Source organism: Pezoporus occidentalis, unplaced genomic scaffold, assembly GCF_034315485.1.
Source record: "Pezoporus occidentalis ecotype Australia unplaced genomic scaffold, CSIRO_AGI_Poc_V1 ctg212, whole genome shotgun sequence".
NCBI lineage: Eukaryota > Metazoa > Chordata > Aves > Psittaciformes > Psittacidae > Pezoporus > Pezoporus occidentalis.
In genome coordinates, this window is record NW_026913987.1 from 453,337 (window position 1) to 467,299 (window position 13,963).

The window sequence follows — 13,963 nt, forward strand, 5'->3', positions numbered from 1 at the left end:
TTTATCAGCTTGTGATGATCCTGTTTGCTTGGCAAATTGAAGGAGGCTTTTACAGGGAGCCTTAATTCCATGAGCACAATATATTTTGTCAGCCTTAGTGTTGAGGCTGGGTCATTTTTCAGCCCTTGCCAGAAACCTAATTGCCTGTTTGGAAAGAACAATTGAGATGTGTCATTATCTGAAGGGCTGCAGTGAGGGTGATTTTTGCCTGCAGGTAAAAAATGATGTGTGTTGCTTTGCTGCTGTCACTTGCTGCTTGCACTTTCATTATCCTTGATTTTATGGATTTTATTCTGTCTGAGGAGCAGCTGGCTACAAATAACCAGTAATCACTTGCTTTTCTCTAATATCTCTGAATTATACATGTACTTCCTTTCCTTCCATGTGTGGTCAGGTGCAGGCTGTGTATGTCAGCGCGGTGTGCATGTGCTGTATGCCAGAGGCCTTCTGTACTTTGGGTAAGAGAAAAAGCGGTCGTGTATGAGGTGTGACAGGCTTGTAGTAATTGTAAGTCAATAGCATGGAATTATTAGTCATGTTTTCCTCGTGGCTGTCGAAGGCTGTTTGAGTTTCCTGTCTGTCTCTTTCACAAGTTTACAGTTCCTCTTAGTAAGGAAAATACTGACATTTTTTTTAAGCTTAAGTGGCATTGTATCCAACCTCAGCTGTATTTGCTGCTTCTCTTACTGAGCTCAGTCCAACCCCAACCCTCCAACTCCTCGACTGCAGCTGCATGTTTGAGAAGACCTGCAGCTGCATCCAAAACATGTGGACAGGATTAAGCCCTGTTAAGTTGTTGTTCTGACAGAGGAGAGTGTGCAACTGGAGTAACATCAAATGACAAATTTGGAGTTAGATACTACCCATGTGCAGTCTGGGGGTATAAATAATCATAGAATCACAGAACCACAGACTGGTTTAGGTTGGAAGGGACCTCATCCAGTTCCAACGCCCTTCCAGCACCTTCCACTAGAGCAGCTTGCTCCAAGCCCCTGTGTCCGACCTGGCCTTGAACACTGCCAGGGATGGGGCAGCCACAGCTTCTCTGGGCACCCTGCGCCAGCGCCTCAGCACCCTCACAGGGAAGAGCTTCTGCCTAAGAGCTCATCTCAATCTCCCCTCTGGCAGGTTAATGCCATTCCCCTTGTCCTAGCACTACGTGCCCTTGTAATCTCTGATGCCCTAATGCCTGACAGTGTCATGCCTGTACTGTAAACTGTGGTTAATCGACCTTGTCTTCCAGTACTGCTGTTCTGAACTTTCTAGGCAAATGCTGGCTGCCAGCACCACTGTCCTTTTAACAGCAGGGTGACTCATGCTTGGAAACAAAGTCTTCTTAATGTAAAGATTTCACATTTTCCTTGCAATAACTGTTGTCTCTATGAGGCAGTGAGATAAAAGGTCGATATGCAAACTTCCTAAACAGCCACTCCCTCGATTCTTAAGTTGTGACAGCACATCGAGTAATCTTGCTGCAGTTGTGAAGTTGCCTTGTTTGGGGTTTCTCTTGCTTTAAAACATAAATAATGGGCATGTTCAATACTAAAAAACTGCTGTGATTATAAAACCTCATGGCATGGTTATGTTTGTATGCCTGTAACCAAGCCGTGGCTGGCAGTGCTTTGGAGCAAGTCTGCCATAACAAAGGTGCTGAAGCTCCTGGGGCAGGCTGTGCCTGAGATCATCATGTGGCGACTTCAGATGTGCACATGTGCTTTCCAGATATGCTTATCTCTCCAGAGCAGGGTCCACGATCCAGCCACCAGGATTGGTGGGGCTTTTTTGTTTGTTTTCTTTAAGTTTAGTAGCTGAGGCACAATTCTGCGCTGGTCGATGGGAATGTTCTCTCCCCTAGTTTGCCAGAAGGCAGTCCCTTGTGTGGTTTGAGCAGAGATTTCTCAGAGGAGAGACTAAAGATTTCAGAAGCGAGAGGTGAGATTCTGATGAGAAAACGAACATGAGCCCACCGTGTGTGCTTGCAGCCCAGAAAGCCAACCATATCCTGGGCTGCATCAAAAGGAGCGTGACCAGCAGGTCAAAGGAGGTGATCCTGCCCCTCTGCTCTGCTCTTGTGAGACCTCACCTGGGGTATTGTGTGCAGTTCTGGTGTCCTCAACATAAAAAGGACATGGAACTGTTGGAACAAGTCCAGAGAAGGGCCACGAGGATGATCAGGGGACTGGAGCACCTCCCGTATGGAGATAGGCTGAGAAAGTTGGGGCTGTTCAGCCTGGAGAAGACAGGGCTGCATGGAGACCTCATAGCAGCCTTCCAGTATCTGAAGGGGGCCTATAGGGATGCTGGAGAGGGACTCTTCATTAGGGATTGTAGTGATAGGACAAGGGGTAACGGGTTAAAACTTAAACAGGGGAAGTTTAGATTGGATATAAGGAAGAAGTTCTTTACTGTAAGGGTGGTGAGGCACTGGAATAGGTTGCCCAGGGAGGTTGTGAATGCTCCATCTCTGGCAGTGTTCAAGGCCAGGTTGGACAGAGCCTTGAGTGGCATGGTTTAGTGTGAGGTGTCCCTGGCCATGGCAGGGGGGTTGGAACTTGATGATCTTAAGGTCCTTTCCAACCCTAACTATTCTATGATTCTGTACTTGAAGGGTGAGACACTTCTGCTCTACTTTGATTGAGCTTGTGTTGAGCTTGAGAAATGCTCTTCTGGCAGTTTTAAACCTTGCACCCCATCCTAAATACTTAAGTAATTTGGAGGAGATGAAGGTGCAGGCAGGCAAAATGTGACTGTGGGAATGTGGAAGAAGCATACTTCTTAAAAACGGAGCATCCCATAGGATGGGAGAAGTTCCTTGCAAATGCCTGAGCCAGGCGTAAGACCTATCCATGGCAGGCACAGTTTAGCAGTAGGCAGAGGGGCCAAGAGCATCGTCTAGTTCTCCTCTCCTGCCTTTTGGCTTAGATGGGAAGAAAACACAGCCAGTCCTGAAATCCCAGAGAGGCTTCTGCCCCATTAGACGTGCAGTGGGAGCCAGGTTTCAGATGGCAGCACAAAGCCCTCAGTAAGAATGGTGGTGGTTTAATGAGTGTGTGTAAATGAAAGTGCCACAAGGACATGGAGTGCTTCTCACTGCTCAGATGTTCTTGGATAATTGTGATCTTCAGTTGTCACAGCTAACTTCACTGCTGTAATTAACGCTTGTGCACACTGCCTGTGTGGGGATCAGTAATGACAAGGCAGCAGCAAAGCAAGAACCAGGGAAGGAGATGACCCTTTGAGCCTGCTTTTATTTTATTTTGTATACTCCTCCTGCCAGAATTTTGTCACGGTCTCAGCACTTGCTGGGGTTCTTTATCTGAAGTTTAATTGCTCTGCTAGCTATAAGTCCCTGGTTTAGTGCACTTTCTTTGTAAGTTTGCTGAAGGTACAGTGTTGTTGGTGACACTGAGAATCACTGCAAGTCATGTAGCAGATGGAGCAGAAGGAGGAGGAAGTTGCAGGGACTTGAACAGACTCAGGTGCACAGTTTCCTGGTCCTTGACACAGCCTCTTGTGTATGCTAATGTGTTGATTTGAAGAGAAGTTTGATCTCAACCTTGAATCAGACGACATGGAACTTCTTGCAACAAAAGGGGGTTGCACAGCAAGTATGTCAGGGCAGGATATTTCTGACAGTACACAAAAAAGCTGCCCTGACCTGACAGTGAGCTGTTGAAAAGTGAGGCATTAGAAATAATGGAAATAATATGATGTTTGTATAAAAAGTAAGAATTTATCTGAAATGCTGTTGTGCCTGTAGAATCACAGCTCTCTTAGAGTATCAATAGCTGTGTGTTCTTGTTTGAATAGGGGTGACACTGGCACTGGAGAAGTTACTAGTGCATGGTGGTCATAGTGGGAGGTTGTCCTGAGAACTTTCCTGTAAATACTGTTAGTGCTACAGAGATACAGAAAAAGGACAGTGTAATACAGAAAACCCCCAAACACGGTACAGAAAGGGCAAGGGCTGTGCACAGGTGCAGTGCATCATGGCAGTTTCCTGACTCTTCTCCTTCATTCTTTCCTTTATCTTCTGTAAATTGCAGGGCACAAAGAGCTGATGGTTGTGTTATTTTCTGATAGCCAAAATACCACAAACCTGTGCATTTGTTTTACCTGGGGAATGTGCTGAGGGTGCAGGTGTGGTTTGGTTTTGTTTTCGATGCTGCTGGGTTATAAAGTGGTGTATTGTCATTTTAACACTTCAGACAGGGTCATGGACACTCCCTTTCTAAATCTGATAAAGGCACAGTTACCTGTGGAACCAGTCTGTCCCTGTCTTAATCTAGGCACTATAAACAAGGAGCTATAGGGAAAGCTATGCTGCTGCAAAATCCATTGCTGTTGAATTGGAAAGGGTGCCTGAAACAACAGCATTTCTGGATTTCTGTATTTGCAGAGGTTTGGGTTGATAGAGAAAGATGTGTTTTAACTGTATGTTTATTTGAATGTATGTCCATGGCAAAAATGTACTGCTTTTGGACTGCCTTTTCTCCCCGCTCCTGTAAGAAGTTAAGGCAGATGTCCTTTCCTAAAAAGCTGGATGGCTCTTTGGAAGAGATGCTGTTCCTGATCTTCCAGTTCTGTTTCAGTGTCTGGTTTCTGGATGGCTCTTTGGAAGAGATGCTGTTCCTGATCTTCCAGTTCTGTTTCAGTGTCTGGTTTCATATTTACATCAAAAAATTTATAAGACACATTACTTTAAACCTCCATAATCTGACTCCATAAATGATAGAAGGTACATCTTCAGTGATTTAACAACTTTAGGGCTGTATTTGATTAAATATTCCATCATCAGTGCTTGACACCTAAATAGTTCAGAACCTTCTCTTTGGACAGGGAGAGCAGCATAAGTGACCAGCCAGGAATTCAGATGTATGCCATTTTAAGTGGATGGGTTTTTGAAAGCGCATGGCTATCTTCTGGTTCCCTAACAGATAATTCAGCTTTCTAAAATTATGTGATGGTGGTAATTTTTTTTTAGCTATTTAACCAGTGTTAGGAAAATTATATGTACAGAATTAAAAAATGGCTTGCTAACTAACTGCTGTGGTTTGTTCTTTGTATTATTTTATCTCCAGATCAATCGTATTGTCATCGGCTGCAGCACGATGTGTACTTTCTTACAAGCAATAGCCGACTGAATGAGCAAGTAGTTGATAAAATTATTCTTCAGCTTAACAGAGTCTACCCCCAAATTCTTACCAATGCAGAAGCAGAAAAGGTAAATTGATGGATTTTACTGTATCTCTGAATGTTGCATTGTTTTTGCGGGTCAGTAGCTCAGCTGCCCTCTTTCCAGCTTGACTCTTGGTCCCACATGCAGCCAATCTTCCTCACCGAATTACAGAATCATAGAATAGTTAGGGTTGGAAAGGACCTTAGGATCATATAGTTCCCACCCCCCTGACATGGGCAGGGACACATCACACTAAACCACATCACTCAAGATCCATCCAACCTGGCCTCACTTCTTACTTGCTGACCAGCTGTATCTGGCATCTCATATGAGAGAAGTCATGGGGCTGGCATATTCCCTGTGCCAAGGTGTTATGAGAGAGGGCACTCTCTTCATCAGTAATTTAATGCCACAGTTCCAGCCATGATGACTGACACTGTGTGTGCAGAAGCACGCTATCTTATAATCACTGTGTCAGGATTGCACCCATTGGGCGACTAAATGCTCTGCATGCCTACCTCCTCACACGAGTCAGTGTGAGCCTTGTCAGATAATCTGTGCTGTATCCAGCTGTGTCCACAAAATCATCTGTATTAATCTATTTTAGTTACTGATTAATATGATTAATAACTCTAAGTAGTGATAGAGAAAAGGGGCATTAGTCCCATCTGTAAGTGTGGGAGCTGTGGGACATGGATGGAATTAGTAACACCTTCCAGTGGTGCCACTATGTATGGAGAAAGGCCACCCTCCCTTCACTGTCTGCACAAGACTCAGGGTTTTGGCATAGCAGTATTGTAACTCTAGGAAACATAGGTCTAGCTTTGTCATAATCAAACTCCATGAGGATGAGTAGTGTTCCAGTGGTACAGAGCAGTGCTAGATCATCAGCTGAGCCAGTCTAGCCACTCAGTTAAGGTAAACAGTGTGACATGCACAGTGAGAGATCATCTCATTTCCTCAAGAGCTTAAAAAAAAAGAAAAAGCATAAACACGTAAATCTGTGAAATGCAATCTGGGACTTCTGCATTTAGCAGACAGAAATGAATTGTTTTCACAGAGGTCCAGGGAAGTTTCTGTCAGCTGTGTTTAGGAAGCTTACAATCTCAGCTGTATCCAGTACACCTTGTGGAAGTTTTGGAATTTTGTCAGAATAAGGAGTATTGTATATAAGGTATCTTTCATTTCTGTCCCCATAGAGCAGGAGTTGATCATAAGTATACTACAAAGGTTACCTGCTGTACTGGTCTGAAGTACAATGCTTTGCTGAGAATGGTTTGGTCATTTTCCAGATAAGCTGAAATTGATTTGATGTGTTTTCTTTCTCATTGTAAGGTCTCCTAATACCACATTTTGGGCTACATTAAAAGGGTACTTTCTTCTGCAGCTGCTTGCCCTGTTGCCTGAGTATTGAGAATTTGTACATGTTGCAGCATTTAATTGTGCTGGAAGCAATGAAACATACAATATTGGAATAATGAACACATTAGGACAAATGCAAGCAGTATAAAACTACCTTTCTGGATGATCATTACTAGGCAAATAAGGGAAAATTTGAAACCAGAGAACTTTACTGTAAGATTTGTTAATGTTTTCTATCAACAGCTGTCAGAATCAAATTATAGAATAGCGAGCACCGTGTTAGTTTGAACACAGGGAAAACACATTCAAACGGAGAGTAACTCACTTTTATCAGGACAGAAAAAGGAATGAGGGAGGGCAGAGGCAGTATGTTCTCCATCAGGCAGTGCTAACCAAATGGAGCTCAGTGTCCTGAAGACTGCTGTATGTCCTCTTTAGGTTCCCCTCTCTTTTTGACTTGTTTTTTTAGCAAACGTAAAATAAGCTCTGTATCTTCACTCCCTGGTGTACTGTAAAATGATGTGTTGTCATCTCTCTTCTTATGAGTGCTTTCCTCTTACAGTTCAGAAATCCAAAGGCATCACTCCATACCAGACTTTCAGATCTCATAAAGCACCTTCAAAAGAAAGGAGAGAGACACTGCCAAGAGTTTTACAGGGCTCTACAGATCAATGCTGAACAGCTGTATGATGACCTACCAAGCAGGAAAGTCCTCAGTAAGTTGATTCATAAGTTGATGGAGTTGTGGATTTCCTCATCGGTGTACCACGAGACCTCATTTCAGATGAGGTTTAGAGTTTTTAAATAACCTGTCTAGGTTATTTAAGTATTTTTGGGGTATACCTTAATTTCTTCTGACTGGAATTTTCCAAAAGCTGTAAGAGGATTTGACTGCATAGTTCTTATTTGTTGACTGGTGTGGGCAGATCCAAATGCTTTGATTGTTTTGAAATATGAAAGATGTCTTTAAAAGAGTTTAAGAGCAACACATAAGACAGAAATATAGCTCTTATGAAGTACAGTTTCTCTTTTCATAACCGTTGCTTCTTAATGGCTTGTTTCCTATGTGTTTATTCTGACATGAGAACATTACAAAACTCAAATTTGTTAAGTTCAAAACTCCGTTGGCCCAGAAGCTTGGCTTTCCCTCCATCCATATATCTCCTAGTTGTATCTAGTTTAAAGTGGAACAAACGTTTCATAGGCCCTTGTCATGAATGAGCTGTGATGTTAGGCATTTAGGATTTGGTTTGTGCAGCTGACATCCAAGTGATATCCATAAACAGCGCCCCCCCAGTTATGTATGTATCTGCTTCAGGAGGACTGAGGCTCAAACAGATTTGATTCTGTACTGCAAAGGAGCTGATTTCTTCAATGGAAAGTATCCAGCCTGGCTTGCCAGGGATAATGCTTGCTATGTGTTGGTGTTTCGTGGTTGGTTTGGTTTTGTTTCCCGCCACTCCAGCCTAATGAACTTGAGAAAAGCACAATGTTCCAAATGGATGGGAAATGCGTTCAGGCATCTTGCATACTGAAGTGACTTAAGGAGCTTGAGGGAAAGCTCCCACATTTCAGTTAATGAAGCTGCAAAGGGACTGCAGTTTAAGAAATCCTTATAAAGTATCTAACAGCTCTAATACTTCACCAGTCGCTTGATTTCTAGTTGTAAGAAAATTCACAGTTAGGTGCCAGGGGCTATTTCAGACATGTGGGTCAAAAACTCCATTGAGATTCAAACCTTTACACCAAAAGTCCATAGGTTAGACCTCTTTTGTTTCTGGAGTGAAAATGACATGTAAATTGTACTTACCTTTGAAGATACGCATTGTCTAGCTTCGTTTCCCCTTTCATTTTGAAGGAAGGGGTTTGTTTCTACTCAGTACAGAAACGTACTGGTAGAAGACTGCACCATTCTTGTCCTGCTTGCACAGGGAGGCTGCAAAGTTACCTAGGTCTCCAGATCCGTATGTGAACTTTCTTGAACTGGGAAAGTTGGGCCCATCTCTGTCTTAGACTCTCAGATGAACATGAATCCCAGTTGATTCAGCCTTGCAGCAGCTTTGAGATAGTGCCTTTGATCTGATACTCACCTTGCAGAAGTCATGCCCTTTGAGGGAGCAGGCTCTTAAATCAAATAGTCTTGGATCTATTATTTTTACTCAGGTAGAGCTCAAGAGCAACAAGTTTGTCTGCCAGCCTGACTAGAAGGCAGCAGACAGCCTTTATTAATTAAAAGCAACTTAGCAATCTTAATGTAGTCACTAAGAATGGAACTTCAAGAGTGTGTTGATAGTGTAAGAGTTTAAGCCGTGTTAAATATTAAGTAATACCTTCTACAACCCATTTCTGAAAATGTGTATTAGCATACTGGTATGCAGTAGCCAAAGCCTGACTACATCCCATATAGATGGCCTGAATTCAGCTGAGTACTAGAAATAGCATAGCTGTGACCATGTTGATCTGCATGTTGTTACACTCCCTTATGTTCATCAGAACAATAAGAATTATTTAAATAACTGAGTGAAAATATGTGCTGAGATTCTGCAGTTTCCTCATATTGACCTGAGGAGGAAATAATGAAATGATTGTGTTAATGTTTGTAGCTAAAACAGATGTCTGCATTCTGGGTTGAATGGTCAATAAATGTGCAGCATTTTAAGCTGAATTATTAGTCAAATGTAGCAGAGAATTGCTATAAAATTGACACTAGAATTTGCAAGTGTGAAGAAAAAAGGGAATCCCTAACATGGGAACTTTGTTCTAAATGCAAATTGAAGTGAAATAAGCAGCTTTATGAAACCTAGGAAAATTATTGGTGAGGACACTGATGATGTTCCTGGAGTTTTCTCTGCATCAGTTATGGCCAGGACAGAGTTCTGTAATAGGTTACATGCAGGTATATATATGAAAAATATCTTTCAGAGGAAATCCTTTCAAAGGTCATAGAATCCTAGACTGGTTTGGGTTGGTAGGGGCCTTAAAGTTCATCCAGCTCCAACCCCTGCCACAGGCAGGGACCCCTTCCACTAGAGCAGCTTGCTCCAAGTCCCTGTGTCCAACCTGGCCTTGAACACTGCCAGGGATGGGGCAGCCACAGCTTCTCTGGGCACCCTGTGCCAGCGCCTCAGCACCCTCACAGGGAAGAGCTTCTGCCTAAGAGCTCATCTCAGTCTCCCCTCTGGCAGGTTAAAGCCATTCCCCCTTGGCCTGTCCCTACAGGACCTTGTCCAAAGCCCCTCTCCAGGTTTCCTGCAGCCCCTTTAGGTGTTGGATTTATTTTTAATTTTTTTTAAAACAACTTTAAAATTTGTGCTAAAACAAAATTTCTTTGTCTTCAGTTTAATATAGTGCAAGTGAATTGTTGAGTAATCTCTCAGAATTCCACTAGAGGGTGGGTAAGGCCCATGACATGGGCAGCTTCCAAGCTGCTGGAGCCAAACAGGATCATCCGGGTGACTCAGAAAGTGTTTTTATTTCTGTCAGTGCTGACATAAACTAGAAAGGTTAGCCCCACATCGATAGCCTACAAAGTGGAGAGATTTGGCTGTGCTGTGAAGTGTGAAGATTTCTTAGCTGAAGTACATAGGGAGGCCATCCCTCAAAACAGGTAGGATGTGTAGGGTTGCCATTGATCTCGGGTGTGCTGTGGAAGCTTTGCATCAATTCTTTCCCCTTCAGTGAGTCTCAACCTCTGCAGCAAAGTGCCCTAGGTGTTTCTGTTCTGCTTGAGCACCATGTCTCTCATCCCCTGAGGGGGCTCGTTTAGCATGGGAGGTAGATGTTCACCACCAGCTTGGCTGGCGGCAGGTCCCCTGTGCTGACTTGGTGTTTTCCAAGGCCCCTTTCCTAGCTCCAGATTGTCATGTAAAAGAAGGAGGTAGTTGACCCCAAACAGTCTCAAATTCTGCCCTGTTGACTGCCAGATTTGCAGTTCTCACTTCCTAGCTTTTTTTTTTTAAATCCTATTGACCACAAAGAGGCTTGGCTCAAAAAGTTGTTGTGCAGAGTCATGATGCATTAAAGGAAAATCATTCCTCTACTATTTATGGGGACAGCGGTGTTCTTCAGTGTTGCACACATTCTCCAAGTAATGTTATTTCCACATCTATATGGCAAGGGCACCTCTAAAAAAGCTGCACGTCTTTCTGCCCAAATCAGAAACTCCTTTGTTGCTGCTAACTAGTGAACACCTTGTCTTAAGGTCAACCTCCTTTTCTACTAGAATTTGCACAAAGATAGAGGCAAAAATTATGTGCACCTAGAGCCTGCAGACTTTCAAAGATGCTGAATGTGTCTTTAGCCAAACCCAGAATTTAGATCAATAATCTGCACCAAGCATTTTGTTCCAAGTGCTGCTTTATCTGCCAGATACATCAATGCCCAGAGATTTACTCAAGAACAGAAAGAATGGCAATGTATTAAATTACAAGGGTGTTTTCAGATTAGCAATATTAACAATTCATTTGTATTTATTACAATGAAATTTCCTGGCATTCTGGAAGGATTGGCTCCTATTTTCCTCATTTGGGAAACAAGTGTAATGTTACTTATGTGGTTAGTGCTTAACCAGATCCGAGGTGCTGCTGCAGCTTTTTACAGTTGTATTCAAATGACTGTATGCCTGTGTCTTTTGATCAGCGTATATCCAGATTTAACTTTAGCGATCATCTGCCATTGAAGGGGCTTATATTTTATGTCCAAATTGGGTATTTTTCTGAAATGTGTTGTTTTGCACTGTTTTGCATGTACTGATTATGTTTGTTTGCTTAAGCAAAGTACTAACTTTTCATGTGTTGCTTTTATTTCTAGAAACCACAGATTCCACAGAGATAGACACTGACAAGGAGAAATATATGCTAAATGACAGGGGTAAATAAATGCAAACAGTGTCGCCGGATGGAATGGCTTTTCAGATTATGATGCAATTTATTTTATCATGTAATTTGCATTTCATGTAACTGTTTGTTTTATGATGTCTTTACTGTCATATGTTAAGTGGAAGTAATGGAGGAAAATGTACTGAACTGCAGTTGTGGAAACCAACGCCAGGAAATTCAAGAGACTGTAGAGCTTAATCAATATTTACTGTTATAGCTGAACTCATAATTTTCTATGATTTCTTCAAGACTTGAACATCAAGGTCTATTCAGCTGCTGCTGCTAAAATTTTTCATGAGGCCATCAGTAATTTTTTTATGTAACTTTAAACATTTTTAATTTTTTTAAGCTTTTAATATAAGTAAAAATCATTTGAAAACAAAGATAGAAAGGAAGATGAGCAAGGGTGAACTTAAGCATATTTTCCTTAGGAAAACATGTTAATTTTTTTCCCCTTCTGTTCAATGTGCAGATTATAGAGGCAAATGTTTTATTCGCTGAAAAATATTTTGAAAAGGAATTGAACTTCTGAAAGAAAGTGGGAGAATTTTCCAAATGTATAGTGACCAATTTTGTCATTGAAGTTTAATTGGTGTTTATTTAGTAATTTGGATACAATTATGAGAGACTAAAAGCACCTTCTATGCACTTTTTTTTTCTGTTTTCCCCAAGATAAAACTGAAAAAAAGGGGCAGAAAAACAGTAACTCAGTGTATATTTTTTGCCTGTGTTGTGGTTGCTTTGAATATTGAACCAAACTGCTATTCAGATTTTTCACATTGCTACTGCTGACTGCAATATAACATTACAGGAGGAACAGAGAAAGTACTTGAGAATAAGAAAATGAGATTATTTCTGGTTTTACTCATGCCAATGGAAGAGCTGGCCCCACACTGGAGGTCATCTGGCTGGTAGCCACCCTCGTTGAGAGATGACATTCAAAGGAACAGCCACATCTTTGCTCCTTTACTGTTTCCTCTGTGACTTTGACCATATAGTCAGCTCCACTAATTTGTCAGTCTGCAGTACCTTATCCTTAAATTGTCAGGTTCGGTTCGGTTCAGTTGTAGCTATATTCATAATGAAGAAGTAAATACAAAAGGAATAGTAAATAATAAAGAAGCAGTTATAAGTCTTTATGATTTTTTTCTGTGGAGAATTATGAATTAGAAAGGTTTTATTGAACATCAGTAATGAACATCAGTGTTAAACTGCATGTAATTCCAGGCAAGCACTTGAAGGAAACATTTCCAGAGGGAGACTTGTCATAGATGTGTGTGTGGCTCTGCATTTCAGCAGCCAGAGAATTGTAAGAAGGAACAAGAATATTTGTTCTTGGCATAAAAGTGGAATTTGTAATACATACGTAGGAAAAAACCAAGACCCTAAGAACCTGCTTCTGAGGGACTGCAGTCTCCTGTGATGTGCTTGTGCCCACAGGCAGTGCATTGGTCGCGGGGAGTATTCACAGAGTAAATCACTACGCTGTGTGGTGAGGACCCAGCTGTATGGCTAGTATTTTGTTGTAGAGTTTAAAGGGATTTTTGCACAAAGTTTAAGAGTGAGAAAACATCTAAGGAAGCTTTCACTTACATTTCAGAGCATATAGCTAGATGAACTGGAGCAAACAGTGAGTGATATCAAAGCAACTAGTAAAATTGATTACAGTGTAGTAAATGTGCTTCATAGTACTCTACCTACAGAACATACATAATGGTGAATGTGTTAGCTTCATTTGAATACATTTAATTGTGTATATTAATAGCCACTGATGATTTAGGAACTGAGCTAAACTGCTGCTGCTCTCTTGTGTCTCAGTGTGTTTCCTTTTTCGTTTCCTTCAGGTCCGGTATTTTTCCTCGCTTGCTTTAGCGTTGCTGCGGGATTTGCGTTGTTCTGGTATTGCTGTAACTCAGGTAATCTGCTCCAGTGCTTTTCGTTGTGATTGCCTTACTCCAGTGTGGGCCAGGAGAGCAGGATGCCTCTTGGTCTAACATGGCTTAGAGCTGGTCAAAGTGTCATCATTCATTAATGAGGTTAGGATACAAATTGTGCTTCAGGCATGATGAGATATAAATAGTGGATAGTTTCCCTACAGAGGATGCCACAAACCGGGGCTCTTTTTAAAGACAGTAGTCACGTGAACTCCTGTTGCTATAGCAATGGGTCGTGATTCCCAGCTGTCATGAGCATACATGGAGCTGTTGGAGCAAGTCCAGAGGAGGGCACAAGGATGACCAGGGGGCTGGAGCACCTCCCATATTAAGACAGGCTGAGAACATTGGGGTTGTTCAGCTTGGAGAAGAGAAGGCTCTGTGGAGACCTCAGGGCAGCTTCCAGTGTCTGAAGGGGACTACAAGGATGCTGGGGAGGGGCTCTTCATAAGGGACTGTAACGATAGGACAAGGGGTGATGGGTTCAGACTGAAACAGGGGAAGTTCAGGTTAGATACAAGGAAGAAGTTCTTTACTGTGAAGGTGCTGAGGCGCTGGAACAGGTTACCCAAGTAAGTGGTAAATGCTCCATCCCTGGCAGTGTTAAAGGC

The 13,963-nt window shown here is 42.2% G+C and overlaps 1 protein-coding gene across 9 annotated transcripts in view; it reads left to right on the forward strand.

Annotated features, from left to right (window-relative positions):
* The window catches only part of CARD19 (caspase recruitment domain family member 19), a 63,653-nt gene that overhangs the window by 6,279 nt on the left and 43,411 nt on the right, over positions 1-13,963 (forward strand). For 2 of the 9 annotated variants that reach the window (XM_062619617.1, XM_062619618.1), the window contains exons 2-6: positions 395-458; positions 5,082-5,224; positions 7,104-7,257; positions 11,351-11,410; positions 13,263-13,334. In XM_062619617.1, the coding sequence (XP_062475601.1) occupies positions 425-458; positions 5,082-5,224; positions 7,104-7,257; positions 11,351-11,410; positions 13,263-13,334 (463 nt within the window). In that variant the 5' untranslated portion in view covers positions 395-424. Of the gene's footprint in view, positions 1-394; positions 459-5,081; positions 5,225-7,103; positions 7,258-11,350; positions 11,641-13,262; positions 13,335-13,963 lie in introns of those variants that run through there. The other 7 variants (XM_062619620.1, XM_062619612.1, XM_062619619.1 and 4 more) reach the window with 5 other exon arrangements.